The sequence below is a fragment of the Chamaea fasciata genome, unplaced genomic scaffold (genome assembly GCF_029207755.1).
Source record: "Chamaea fasciata isolate MVZ Bird 193981 ecotype frontalis unplaced genomic scaffold, bChaFas1.0.hap1 SCAF_1, whole genome shotgun sequence".
Taxonomy (NCBI): domain Eukaryota; kingdom Metazoa; phylum Chordata; class Aves; order Passeriformes; family Sylviidae; genus Chamaea; species Chamaea fasciata.
This window is the reverse complement of record NW_027094086.1, coordinates 152,469,463-152,483,592: the sequence shown is the minus strand read 5'-3', so window position 1 is coordinate 152,483,592 and position 14,130 is coordinate 152,469,463. Positions and strand designations below refer to the sequence as shown.

Below are 14,130 nucleotides of genomic sequence, written 5' to 3'. Positions count from 1 at the left end.
GGGACTTAAAGGAAAGTGCAGGACCAGAAGGGGATCCAGGGGAGGCAACAGCAACCAGGGATGACTCAAGGCTGCTTGAGTTAAACTGTGGTTTAGATTTGGGGGGGGACTGTCCAAGGTTGGACTTGGTGATGTTGGGAGTCTTTGTCAGCCTTAAAGATGCTGGGAAACTGCGGAGTGCGTCCGAGGAACGTCACGCAATCCACGCGCTGCACGAAGGACAAGCTCCCAACACCCGTAAAAACTGCACTGGAGCTGCAGGACTGCCGCAGGAACTGTGGCAACACCAAACCCCAAAAGGACAATGCACGTTTACAGCTGGAACAACCACCCCACGACGACAGGGCTGCTCCTGGAGGATGTTTTCCAAGGAATTCAGTGAGGATGGATCAATGGATGCCTCAGGCAGGCTCGGCTTTGCAGCTGCCCCTGCAATGAGCTCTTCCAAGAAGAGCTGGAGGCTCTGCACTGCTCACTCCAAACACAACCTGTGCCCCGGGCAGAACACATCTGACAGGGACTGTGGGCCACTCCAACATTGGCCTTGGCTGGAATTCTGGAATTCCACACAGAAATCGACCTCAGCGCACGGAGGAACTGCCCTGCACGTCCCACCAAACCTTTCCCTCTCTAGCCTGGAGAGGACTGATTCATCATTCCATCGTTCCCAGGTGTCATGGAAGGTTCCAGGCCTCCACACAAAGTGTGCCCAGGGCTCAGAGGAAAGGGAACGGAGAAATAAATAGCAGGACTTCAGGACTTCGAGGAATTCCGGTGGCGGGGAACATGAATATTACATGTCCCCGATTAACATTATTTTCAACTCAGCAAAAGCAGGTTAAAAATAAAGCCTACGTTCTGCACTTATGCAAAAGAGAAGTAATTAGCTGGAGCCAGATCTCTGTCAAAGATCAAGGCAGAAGGAATATCCAAATGCAAGAGAACTGGGGAGAATTCCTGTTTGAGAGTGGCTAAATACGAACACCAGAGCTGTCGGAATACACACACACACACCTGCCTGTGAACGGGAGAAGATACAATTTCTTTGACCCTCGATTTCCTGAAAGGTTTTTGTTGTCCATTACCACCTCTGCTGTTTTATCTTCCACAGGTAACACGGAAGAGTCAGGAACAATTTCACGCCGTGGCTGTCATCAGCTGTAAGCTGTTTCAGCTTTTTTGTGTTCTATTTTAAGGTTGTAAGTACATGATAGTTGAGAAATGTGTTATCTCAACTTCCTAAGATGATTAGTGCTGATACATTGATTATACGATGAGAATTTGTTAATTTTCTATATTGATAGTGGACTTCTTAGATGCTTTAACATCTCTTTTTCTAATTATCCAAAAGACATGTGTCATTTCAAGATGCTTCTATTTTCTAGCTGCTTAAGCTTCTCTTAACTGCTGTTGTTTTAAAAATGTATTAAAACCATCAGGGGATGGTATCAGGGGATGGTTTGACTTGGAGGGATGTTAAAGATCCTCCAGTGCCACCCCCTGCCATGGGCAGGGACACCTCCCACTGTCCCAGGCTGCTCCAAGCCCTGTCCAGCCTGGCCTTGGACACTTCCAGGGATCCAGGGGCAGCCACAGCTTCTCTGGGAATTCCATCCCAGCCCCTGCCCACCCTCCCAGCCTGGCCTCTGGAACTCAGCATTTCCACGGCCCAGACCCCCCCTTTGATCTCAGTTCAGCTGCACTGAGAGCTCTGCAAACTCCCCCTTCAGCCTCTCACCTGCAGCTTTTCCATCCGCTCCCTTCCGGCCTCGGTTCAGGTTCCCCTCTGCTCATCAGGCTGAGGAGATTGAGGCACTAAGCCTCTTTTATCAGGGCACTCCACAGCAGCTCCTGCTGCTCTCAGGCTTTGGAGAGGCACACTCAGCCCACAGAACTGCTCCAGACGCCCAAGAGAGAGCAGCCCTACTGCATTCCTGGGAATTGCGCCGCAATTGCTCTGCACTTGTCCAAAAGCCTGAGGGGTGTTTGGCAATTTCCCAGGGGAAGGGAAGCGGGGAGAGGGCCCTGAGCCACCTCCCAAAGCCTTCCCTGACACCGGAGCGATCATCAGAGCTGCCCAGAGCCACCAAACTGCCACCACTGAGCTGAGGGCGGCAGCTCCCCTCCTGTCCAAACCCCTGGAAGGACAACAGAGGGAAAAGGAAGCCCACCTGAACCAGCCTGGAGTGTTCAGAGCAGCGTTCCTGGACGCAGAGCAGCCCTGGAGCGAGGAGGGATGGTGGGAAGGGGGAGGCTCACGTAGGGAGAGGGCCAGATGCCAAAACAGCCACAACTGGACAAAAACCAGAGCTGGGAGGCTTTAGGAATGTCAGACTGAGCAGAGGAAGAGTGATCCAACTGCAGAGAATCACCCACCTCCAGCCCTGACTCCACTTCAGCTGCACCCAGGCCCGAAAAGGATCTGAGGCACGTCCTCCTCGCGTCCTCCTCGCGCCTGCAAAGAGCATTTTACGATTTTACTATTGTAATTATGCCTGAGATGAGATAAGAGCACACCAACCTCCTGCATTCCCTCCCTTTGGGCAATGTCAGGGCCGTTAAGCACTCAGCAGGATGGGGTAAGACAGTCCAAGTTGGATTGCTCCATCCAGGGCTGTACCCTTTCCAAGCTGATAAAAAGTCACACATTAATAAACTTGCCTTAAGTTACACACAGAGAGATGCTCTCTGCCAGAGCAGCTTCACTGGGAGGACAAGAATAACTTTCCTCTAAGCCCCAGCAGGGATTAGGGACTCTAGAAGGTGGGGATTAATGCTCCTGGCTGGCCTTCAAAAAAGCCACATGGAAGATGAGTTCATGGATAATAACTGCGAGGGACTTTCGAGCGTCGAGCTCTGCACAGGCCCACGAGCCCTGAAGTGAGAGACCTAAAAAGGACTCTAAAAATCATAAATATTTATCTAAGGAAAAAAAAAAAAAAAAAAAGAAGAAGAGTCTGCCCACCTTCTGCCCAGACCTGGGAAGTTTTAGCTCCGAAGTGGCCAGCCCTAAAGGCCAGCCCCGGTGTGTGTGCCGGGGATTTCGTGCGCTGCTTCCCCAGACAGGCAGCACCAAAAAAGGAGAGTTCCATCAATCATGGGGGAAGAGTCTCCTCTCCTCTCCTGGCACAGGGAAGGAGAAGTGGGGGGAGGGTAAGGGAAGGGCTGTTTGCAAAGCACTTTCTCTGGAGGATGCAGCCCCGGCAGCTGCTCCCGTCAGCTGCTTTCCTTTATTAGCACCCGGCCCGGGGAGGAGCCTGGATCCACCTCCCTCCCAGAGCAAACCCACAACAAAACCCACAACAAACCCCACTGGGCTGCCAGGCCCTGCCCAGAGAGATCCTTCTCCTGGGAGAGAGGCAAGGATGGCACATCACTGCCAGAGAGCATGGCCCAACAATTCTCCTCTTTGCCTCCTCATCCTTCTTCCTGCCACGTCACCCGACAGCGGGGTGCACGAAAAGGGGGAAGTTTCCCTAGCAAAGTTCACCTCAGTGCCTCAGCCCTCGTGCCAGCTGCTCTGAATTCATCCCTTTCCATGTCTGTCCTAGGTGCACGTCTCCCAGAAGAACGGATTTTGTTCTCCCAGGAGAATCTGGGCGTTAGTTCCTGAGATGGGATGAAAACCGCGCGGCGCAAACACTGGAAGGACAAACCCAGGGAGGAGAGTGAGTTCAAGTCATGCTGTGAGAAAAAAATTCAGGGGTTTAGTCCGGCCTAATTATAGTTCGAGTACGACTGAGCAGGCCCTCGGTGCCTTCACCAAGTGACAGTTTTGCCTTTTGTATATGTAATAATATATAAATATGTGCGTATCCACATCTGAGAGCGAAGAAGGGAAAGCAAAGCCCAGAGAGGCTGAACTGTGAAATGAAGCTGGGGATCAGGCACAGCTTGGACACCATCTCTGCTTCCAGCCACTCCACTTCCACACAGGCTCCGCTCCTTTCCCTGCACGGAATAATTCCAGTTGTGTCAGTGACTGCAGCAGAGCAGCCACTTCTTAATTAAAATCAGCCCTTCTACCTGACAACCTAATTACAGAGCACCAGAACCTGCCCATCAGGACACAGCACTGGAAGCTTCCACATTGAGAAAGTTGAGTGGAGAACTGTTTTCATTCATGGCAACCCGGCACCAGCTGGGTGTTCCAGAGGAATGGAACAGCAAACCTGCCACTGTTTTTTTCAAGGGGATCTGTCAAGAGAAAACAATATTTTAAAGTTTTCCAATGCTACTGGAAGGTCAAAAAGCTTTAGAAGAATGAAACAAAGCGTTTCTATACCAAAATAGGAGTTTTAGCTATGCGCAAATCTGCAAGATGCAAGTGAGAGACTTTATGGACTCGTCAGGCGCCTCAGAGGATCGCGGCTTCTGCAAAAACTCCCAGAAACGCCCCCAGAGGAAGCTGGAAATGGAACAGACACGCTGGGCTGGTGCAGAGGTCAGGGGCTGCTGTTCGGAAACCACAACAAAGCCTGGCGGAGGCAGGTGTTTAACGAGGAAAAGCAAATGCTCTGTTAGTGCCCGGCTCTGTGACCACGCTGGGGACGTGCCCAGGGACCACGGACCAGCACCTCCCCACCCCATCCACAGGGATCTTCAGGCCAGGAACAAAACTCCCTCGTTTTCTGGTGCTCAGATATTCATGGAGAATTCAAGTCCCCATGTACATTTAGGGTTGGAGCAGAACACACCAGGAAGGCTCCAAGCTGTGGAGCCTGGTCCTGACTGCTCTGGGATATCCCTGCTCCTTACCCTGTTGAGGACAGTTTTGGGATATCCCTGTTCCTGACTCTCTTAAGGACACCTCTGGGATATCCCTGTTCCAGACCCCTTTGGGATATTCCTGTTCCTTACCCCACTGAGGACCCCTTTGGGATATCCCTGTTCCAGACCCCTTTGGGATATCCCTGTTCCTGACTCTCTTAAGGACACCTCTGGGATATCCCTGTTCCAGACCCCTTTGCGATATCCCCGTTCCTCACCCTGTTGAGGACCCCTTTGGGATCTCCCCGTTCCTGACCCTTTCAAGGACCCCTTTGGGATATCCCTATCCTGGCACTGGGGTGTCACTGGGCCACGCTCAGAAAGGCCCTTTCTGCGCCACCTTTGGCAATCCCATGTATGGATTTCCTTCACCTTGGGGCAACCCCACAAAAGAAGGAATGGAGATTAAACATATTCCACCTTAATAGGAATTACTTCTAAGTCGGGATGTTTGTGCCCACACACAGGTGAGAAAGGCAAAACCCTGCAATCCTTTTAAAGCAAGGGAGAAACCTTCAGCTTTAAAAGCACTGATCACACCTGGGCCCCTCTGCAAGCAGAGCTGAACCCTTATGGCTGCAACAACTCAGGAAAGGATTAGTTGGGAAGCAAAAAGTGATCCAAGGGAGAGGAGAACTCCTGGCAGCGATGGTGCAGCTGCCAAGCAGAGAGAGAAAGATAACTGAGGCAGGGAAAGGTCCAGTGAGTGACCCCAAACCTCCCCAGGGGAGAACTCTGAGGGACCACGGGGCAATTCCCGGCTCCAGCAGCAGCTTTGGTGCAGAGAGATCTTTCCCCACAGCCAGGGAATTCCTGGGGAGATGAATGAGCTCAGCATCCCTCGGTGCACGAGGCAGCATCACCACACTCCTACACCAGCCCTGCACCACCCAGGGGAGGGACATCAGACACAGCTCCAGAGAAGCGCCTGAACACGTGTCCAGCAGCACATCCAGCGGGATTCCACCTGCAGGGAGCTCTGCTGGACCACGGCTGCAGCAGGTACATTGCCACCTCCCCCAAAAGGAAACTCCCAGATTCCTGATTTACAAAGCCAGCAGGCTCCGAAAGCCCCGCGTCCTGCTGAGCACAAGGAGAGCTGCGGGTCCAGCCCCTCATCCCTCCAGCCCCAGCGATGCCAGCCCAGCCCTTAAGCTGCTGCTGCCATTGCCTCCCAGCAGGACACCTCAACTGTCCCCAGGCAGGGGGACACTCCTGCTCTCACGTGGTGTTTATTCTTAGAGAGGATCCCGGGGATTTTTTTCTTTAGCTGCTTCAGCCCCACAGCTGGCCCAGGGCCAGAGGAGCATCGCTGCACTTCTCAGCAGGGACCGGGGAGCAGCCTCGGGGGGGCTACACACACAGCAGTGGCAGCTTAGGCTAGAAAAGTCTGGAAAACTGAAGAGAACCGACTCTGCCCAGAAAGTTGTCGCTGCCACACAAAGTTCATGACAGACTCAGCAGAAACAAAAAGCAGATGACGGGCACAGAGTGACTGCTCACATCCAACAGCTGAGCCCGATTCCTCCCCAGTGAGGCCAAAGAACAAATTCTGCAGCGGAGCCTTCCTGTTATCCTGACCTGGTTTTAATGACAAAATTCCTGCTGACTGAGAGATCAACCAACATTAGCTCCCAGCTACATCCAGCACAACCACACTTGGGCAGCGACTCTCAAAAACAGCTGCACGCTTTAGGCTGGGAGACTTCAGGTTGGCGAAGGCTCCGACCTTTTTAGTTCTTCTTCTAGGAAACGAGCTCCAATGTTGCAAGCAGAAGAATGCAATCTTAGTTCAAGTAGAACAGTGCCCGTGTGGCTTATCTAGTTAAAAAATGGGATGTGCTGGCAAGGCAGGAGCTTGGGGAAATGCCAAGAGGAGCCACAGCGCTGAGGCCTTGTGTTAGTTCTCGCTCTCAAGGAGAGAATTGTCCCTCTTTGAAATGTGATGGGGCGGCAGCAGGGGAAGAACAGTCCTTTCTGACATGGATTACTGCAGAAGAACAGCTCCCCCCTTCCCAAGTGCACGCAGGAAGGCAAGGGGAGGAAGGGAGGAGCTGCTGCAGCCCCAACCACCATTGTATTGACATTTCCGTGCTCCTGATAACAAAACGCATTCAAGGGGTGCCTGCAAAACAAGGCTTTGCTTGGAAAACGCAAGCTGAGATTTCATGAAAGAAAGAGCAATAAAAGACATTCCAGGTGTCCCTGGAGCGTTATCAGGCCTGGTGTGGTGGTTCCTCCAGAGAATGATTCAGTTTCTTAGTGCAGGTGCAGCTGCTGTGCCCTTGGACACAGCAATTCCCTTCCAAAAGGGGAAAAAGAGGGGACTAAATAAATAACCATTCGGTGTAGAACTGAAAAATAAAATAAATTTTAAAAAAAAGCCTTGTGATTTTTAATTAAGGGTGCTTCCCACACCACTTTAAGAAAGTAAAACCTTTAGTGGTAAAGTGACTCAGAATCCTCAAATGAATGGTTTGGGTTGGAAGAAACCTTAAAGCTCATCCAGTGCCACGGGCAGGGACATCTCCCACTGTCCCAGGCTGCTCCAAGCCCTGTCCAGCCTGGCCTGAGACACTGCCAGGGATCCAGGGGCAGCTACAGCCAACAAAAGTGACCCTAAAGATGTGGGTTTGTGGGTGTTTCTTCCCAGTCAGAGCCACTACCCAACAAAACATCGTGGCCAGTGTCTGCGTTTGAAGAGGGATGACCAAACGTTCCCCTGGGCTCGGCTGGAAGAGCTCCTGATGGAATGAGCAGGAAGAACTGGGGGGTTCCTGAAGGACAGTGTGAGACAACAGCTTCAGGTTTGTAAAGAACCCAAGCTACTCCTCAGCCAGGTCAATCCAAGCAGCAGCAGGCAGTGCCCAGCTCCCACCGACACTTCCTGCCTGCTCTCCCAGCTTCCCAGAGGATGTGGGGGAGGAAGCTGCCCTCATTCATCCTCACACTCAATGAGCCTGGATTAAATATTCCCGCATAAATCACTCCAGGAAGCAATTCCTGGCTGCTCAATGCAGCCTGTGGGAAACACCTGGTTGGGTTTGCATGTCCTGGAACCGTGGAACGACCAATGCGGAGAGGAACGTGGACGCCTGGGACTCCAGCTCCTGCCAGAACTCCCAGTTTTGTCCAGTGGGGGAAAATCCTAACGGCAAAGTCACCTCCCTAGGCAAGCTGGGAGGTACAGCACGAGCTGTCAGAGTGCCAGGGCTGCCTGGAGAACTCTTTCAGTCGTGGCATTTCGTTTGAGATATTCCACGAAGTCTAAATCCAGCCCAGACGTCCCAGGAGACCACAGTGGGCCAAGCCAAGGCAGGTAGAAAAGAGGAGAAATAAAACCCACTCAAGACTGGGAGGTGCAGGAAGGCAAACACAAACCTCTCCCGTGCCTCTGTCACCTTCCCCGTGCGGCCTCTCCGTGAGGAGAAGGTGACACTCCACCTCCTGTGACCTCTGCAGGTCCACTGAGGCCACGGGGACAGGCACGTGGGGCACTGGGCACGGCCCCCCCTGCATCCCACCCAGGGGAGATAAGCCATCTATCCTCCTTGGCTCCTCTTCAAGTGGCTTTCACACGACGACTTAAGACGGTTTGGCCAGCAGCCACGGCCCTGGGACTGCCAGCAGGAGCTGGGGACACCCCAGGGAGCCACAGCAGCAAGGGGAGCATCTTCCAGCCACCTCAGGAACAGGGGACATCCTCCAGCCACCTCAGGGAACATCTTCCAGCCCCTTCAGGAACAAGGAACATCCTCCAGCCACCTCAGGAACAGGGGACATCCTCCAGCCCCTTCAGGAACAGGGGACATCCTCCAGCCCCTTCAGGAACAGGGGACATCCTCCAGCCCCTTCAGGAACAGGGAATATCCTCCAGCCACCTCAGGGAACATCTTCCAGCCTCTTCAGGAAAAAGGAACATACTCCAGCCCCTTCAGGAATAGGGAGCATCCTCCAGCCACCTCAGGGAACATCTTCCAGCCATTTCAGGAACAAGGAGCAACTTCCAGCCACCTCAGGAACAGGGAGCATCCTCCAAGCCACTTCAGGGAACATCTTCCAGCCCCTTCAGGAACAGGGAACATCCTCCAGCCACCTCAGGGAGCATCTTCCAGCCACTTCAGGAACAGGGAACATCCTCCAGCCACTTCAGGGAACATCTTCCAGCCACTTCAGGAACCGGGAGCATTTTCCAGCCCCTTCACGAACAGGGAACATCCTCCAGCCACCCCAGGAACAGGGACACAGGAGCCTTTTCCAGGCCCACCACAAACAGGAGCATCAGCCCCACTGAAAATAAAGGACTCTGCACCTACAGTGTTATCTCTGTGTCTGCCATTAAGGGCACTGAAAAAAAAAAAAAAAAGGCACCTGAGGAATAATTTTATCCCATAATTAAATTTTAGGGACTTGTGAGGTTCCTGGCACCTCCAGGCAGTTCCAGATCCCAGTGGATAAAGGTGAGGTTCAATCAAGGGTGTTTGGAGCTCCATCCATGGGACTCCTCTGCTCTCCTCACAGCCAAGGGTCACCAGCACTGCCACTGACAGCTTTCCTACAGGAGAAGGCAGATGGATGGATCCAACAGGGAAGAAAGCAGCAGATATTCCTCTCAGGACTTCCAGACATAACCAGCATTGGAGAACAAACCCAAACTGCTCTGCAGAAGACACCTGGGTCTCTGAGTCCACACCAGAATCAGGAATAAATTGTAATTCCTTCCCCAAATCGCATCACGTGAGCGCCTGCACCTCAAACATCCCTGATGGCAGATTCCAGTGGAACTGGAATTTACTGTGCCTTCCCCAAAGGCCAGCCAGGATAAAAAACTGGGATGACCTGCTGCTCCCAATTCCTAACAAATCAAATCTGACTCGTTTTTCTTAGCCTAGTTTACCCATTTTAATCTTTTCTAGTCCTCTTACTCTGCTAAAAAAGAAGATTTCAGTGACCAAGTTAAACAAGATGTGAGCCCTTTGAAGCAGAAAAGGCAAGGAAAGAAGGTCCAAGTGGCCAGAAAGGATAAGCCTAGAGTTCCACACCAGCCCTGTTCTCCCAGCCAGAACTCCAGGAATGTCTGAAACTTCAATAAATACTGGAAAGGCTGGAGCCCCTCTGCTCTGGAGCCAGGCTGGGAGAGCTGGGAATGTTCCCCTGGAGAGGAGAAGGCTCCAGGGAGAGCTTCCAGAACATTCCAGGGCCTAAAGGGGCTCCAGGAGAGCTGCAGAGGGACTGGGGACAAGGGATGGAGGGACAGGACACAGGGAATGGCTTCCCACTGCCAGAGGGAAGGGATGGATGGGAGATTGGGAATTGGGAATTCCTGGCTGGGCTGGAATTCCCAGAGCAGCTGTGGCTGCCCCTGGATCCCTGGCAGTGCCCAAGGCCAGGCTGGACTTTGGGGCTTGGAGCAGCCTGGGACAGTGGAAGGTGTCCCTGCCATGGCAGGGGTGGCACTGGATGATCCTAAAGGTCCCTTCCAGCCCAAACCATTCTGTGATTCTCTCTGGAAAGATTTTAACTGGAAGGCTGTAACAAGAGCAGTAACTAGGAGGCTGAACAGAACAGAATGGAAAGGTGAGTGCATCCCGGACGTGTCTGCTCCGCAGAAGCTCCCAGTGGCAGAACTCTCATTTCACATCTCTGGCTGGTGGCTGCAATTCCCAGCACAGCTGCTCTGGTGTGCACACACAGCTGCACCAAACCTCTGCTTCTGAATGAAACATTCAGTGCTGGGTCATTAGAAAATCAGCTCCTACCTCACGAGCAGGTGTTCCCTGGGCAGGTACTTCAGTCCTCAGAAAGTGCTTATCTGCAAGACACAAAGCAGAAGGAATGGTGTGATTACAGAGCCCTGGCATGGCAGGGAATTCGGGATGCTGGGACATGAGTGGTGACACCCAGAATCAACTGAGACTTGGGAGATTTTGCTGCAGTCCCCCTCCAGTGATCCAGGCAGCTTTTCTTGGTGCTCCCGCCTCAACAGGAATAAGATCTCCCTGTTTTTTGGGATCAGGATTGAGGGAGGGGATCCTGCCCCTCTACTCAGCCCAGGTGAGGCACAGCTGGAATATCCTGTCCAGGTCTGGGCTCCTCAGTACGAGGAGCTGCAGGAGAGGGTCCGGCAGAGGCCACGTCCAGGAGATGTTCGGGGCTCTGGAGCATCTCTGCTGAGCACAGACTGCAGGAGCTGGGCCTGGGCAGGCTGGGGAAGGGAAGGCTCAGAGGGGATCCCAGCAATCCACACCAATCTCTCCAACTGTGTGCCAGGAGAAGGGCGCCGGGCTCTGTTCAGTGACAAGGACAAGGAGCAGTGGGCACAGGCCAAAGCACGCCAAGCTCCAGCTCAGCAGCAGGAAGAGCCTCTTCCCACGGAGGGGCAGAGAAGTCCCTGGAACAGCTGCTCAGGGGGTCCTGGAGTCTCCCTGTCTGGACACATCCCTGTGTCACTGCTGCAGGTGACCCTGCCCCGGGTGATCTCCAGAGGTCCCCCCACATTCCAGCCACCCTGTGATTGCTATTTCCCACTGTTGCTGTTTAGGGTATCCCATGAAAACTGCGAGCGACTTCTCCCACCTTCCACACCTTAACAGGTTTCCCCAAACGCGGCATGAAAGCTGAATTAATCCAGGCTGAGCAGGACATCCCTGCCCTAAGCAGCATTGCAGGTGCTCAATGAAAGGCTTAAGAGCTCACAGGGCCCCTGGCAGGCCCTGTCACACCTGCCCAGCCACCCGTGACAGCCACATCCCAGTCACCAGCCCACCTCTACCTGCTCCAGCTGTTTCCCCTGCTTTTGCCACGTTTCAAACTTTTCTACCCGATATTTTACATTCTGTTGATCATTTCTCTTAATTATGAAGCAAACACAGCTGTTTTTTTTTAAATTCTATCCCAATAATTACTCCTTGTAGCCCCCTTGCAGAAGAGAAACTGAGCCACAGAGTTGAAGTTTTCCAACCCACATGGAGAAATGATTGTCCAACTTGCTCTCCACCACTGCAAGTCATCGAGCCAATCTCACAGGAAAATATCATCTCAGTACCTGCTCAGCAGTCAGACACAAACACTAATCCATGTTCCTCTCCCCACAGATGGACATTTCGTGTTCAGGGGAAGTAAAATGCCCAGAGCTCCCAGCTAAATGAGGAAACAGCCCGGTGAAAAGTGTCATTTTCGCTTCAGTAAAGCAGTGAAGCACTCAGGAGTGAGGAAAGCCTTCCAGAAGAGTCCTGCTCCCTTCACAGGGGGAGTTACCACATGAATGAAGGACTGGAGGGATCTCTGGGGCAGGATTCAGCTGCACGAGGTGCTCAGCGCCAGCTCTTGCTTATCTGCAGCCTGTGACAAACTGCGACATCAGGGTCCTTCCCTCCAGCTCCTTCCCACATCCCTTCCCAAGGCATCCCAGCCCAAGGCACAGCCCCTCTGGCTGCTCCCTTGGCCTCCCTCCACTCTCACACACGAGATTCCAATCTCTTTGCACAGAAATCACCAAAACTTTACCTTATTTGTTGAGAAAAAAACAACCCAGAGACCTCTCTTTTCGGGCAGAACTGGAGAAAATGAGAAGCTCCTTTTTTTAGTGCTGCTCCAGTTGGAATGGGGCAGTGCTGGGTAACTGTGAGGTAAAACCCACCACAGGTCCCTGGTCTGGGCAAAACAACTCTTTTCTTTGGTAAGGCTGCAACCCTGAAGGGCAGAATTCCTGAACTGTGGGGTCTGAACTGCCCCCGTTGTAAAATTGATGCTCCTTAAGTTAAGGGGGTGTTCTCACTGACAAGCAGAAGTGTTAAATGTCTGTGCTTCTTACCCCAAACCCACAGATCTGCAGAAACTCAAGGCGTGGCTGAAAAGATTTCTTACGTGTTGGGTCTTAAAATAATCTGAGAGACTTTACCCTGTCCCCTCACATGATAAATCGAGGAAGACTCCAACTGCTGCAGAAGCTTTGAACAGCAGGGAAAAACCCCATAGATCCAGCAAATCCCAACTCATGGGGCCCAGGAGTGTTCCCCAGTTTGGAGAAATACTTCTGAGAACTGTTTTAATGAGTGGAGGGACGTGTCCATGCCTTGTGCTTCCTCCCCAGCACTGTTTTCCCACCACTGACGTGGAAAAGCGGCAGCAGGGAAAGGCTGGGATCACCCGAGTGCCACTCCCCAGGGGATCCTGCCTGCACTATCCGAGAACAGGCACTGCCTGGCGTGCACACTGCTCCCCTCTGCCGTCCCTGTAAGATCCACTTCCACATCCTGCACCGGCAGTTCTTGTTCCTCAGCTCCTCATGCCGCCAGCACAGAACATTCCAAGGGCTTCTCCAGCTTCAGAGATCCCCCTCCCACAAAAACTGAACCCCCCTGCATCCCACTAGCACTGACTGCTTCCAGGTTACCACCCAGTCTCCCACCTGAGAGTTCAAACGCATTCCATCTGTAACAATTCCAAAATCACATCCATCGTTCAGGGCAAACACTGACAAATCCCTGCAGCTTTCTGTGATTTTGAAGGCCCTTACTGCTTTTAGGAGCACCTACTCATCTCTGCCAGCTTCCAGTGACAGCCCTTTGGAGCAGGAACTCCCAGCTCAGCTTGGTAAAGGATGGAAGTCATGATTCCCCTCATCCAGAATGATCATCACTGGGCAGGCTCCAGGGCCAAGGATGCGGGAGTTTCTGGGGCACAGGGATTGTCCCAGAGACAGGCAGCAGAGTTCTGGATTATCACTGATTCCAGCCAGGTGGAATGCACTCCAGTGCCACTGAGTTCAGAACAGAAAGAAAGAATGTGCCATTCCCCGTATCAGAAGCCCTTATCAGCTCCTTTAAATCCCCTTAAACAAGCAGCACTTGCCATTTTCCCATCCCAAATTCACAACAGCGCCTTGCAGGAGAGAGCCCCTCAACCTTTGAGTTTCCTGTTCTCTCACCCTTCAGGCTTGCTTTCCAAAGCTCTGGATAAACAGCTCCCTTTAAATAGCTCCCACCACTCCCAACAGCGTCTCCAACACATCCAGGGCATGAAGATCACTCGGCAGGAGAAGCCAAGAGAGGCGTTGCCCATCCCAGCTCCAACATTCCACATGCAAAGCAGTCCCAGGGTGTCGGAACCCTGCGCTAAATATACACAGAGGCCATGAAATGCAGATTGGGCAGCTCAGATTTCCCTCCCCGGCTCTTCCCAGAGCAATAACTACAACAACCTGACGAGGAATCACAGAAGCACAGAGCGGTTTGGGGGTGGAAGGGACATTAAAGATGGCATTTCAATCCCTGCCGTGGGCTGGGACACCTTCCCTGGGAAGGAAAATTCCCTTTATGGCCACAGCCCCCCGTGTTGTTCCTGAACTCACCGAGATCC

General features: G+C 52.7%; 1 protein-coding gene across 8 annotated transcripts in view; it reads right to left on the bottom strand.

The window, feature by feature from the left end:
- MAP4 (microtubule associated protein 4) overlaps positions 1 to 14,130 on the bottom strand; it is a 146,676-nt gene that overhangs the window by 107,802 nt on the left and 24,744 nt on the right. For 6 of the 8 annotated variants that reach the window (XM_066202295.1, XM_066202287.1, XM_066202303.1 and 3 more), the window contains exon 1: positions 1,739 to 1,768. In XM_066202295.1, the coding sequence (XP_066058392.1) occupies positions 1,739 to 1,753 (15 nt within the window). In that variant the 5' untranslated portion in view covers positions 1,754 to 1,768. Of the gene's footprint in view, positions 1 to 1,738; positions 1,769 to 2,376; positions 2,424 to 10,529; positions 10,583 to 14,130 lie in introns of those variants that run through there. The other 2 variants (XM_066202327.1, XM_066202296.1) reach the window with 2 other exon arrangements.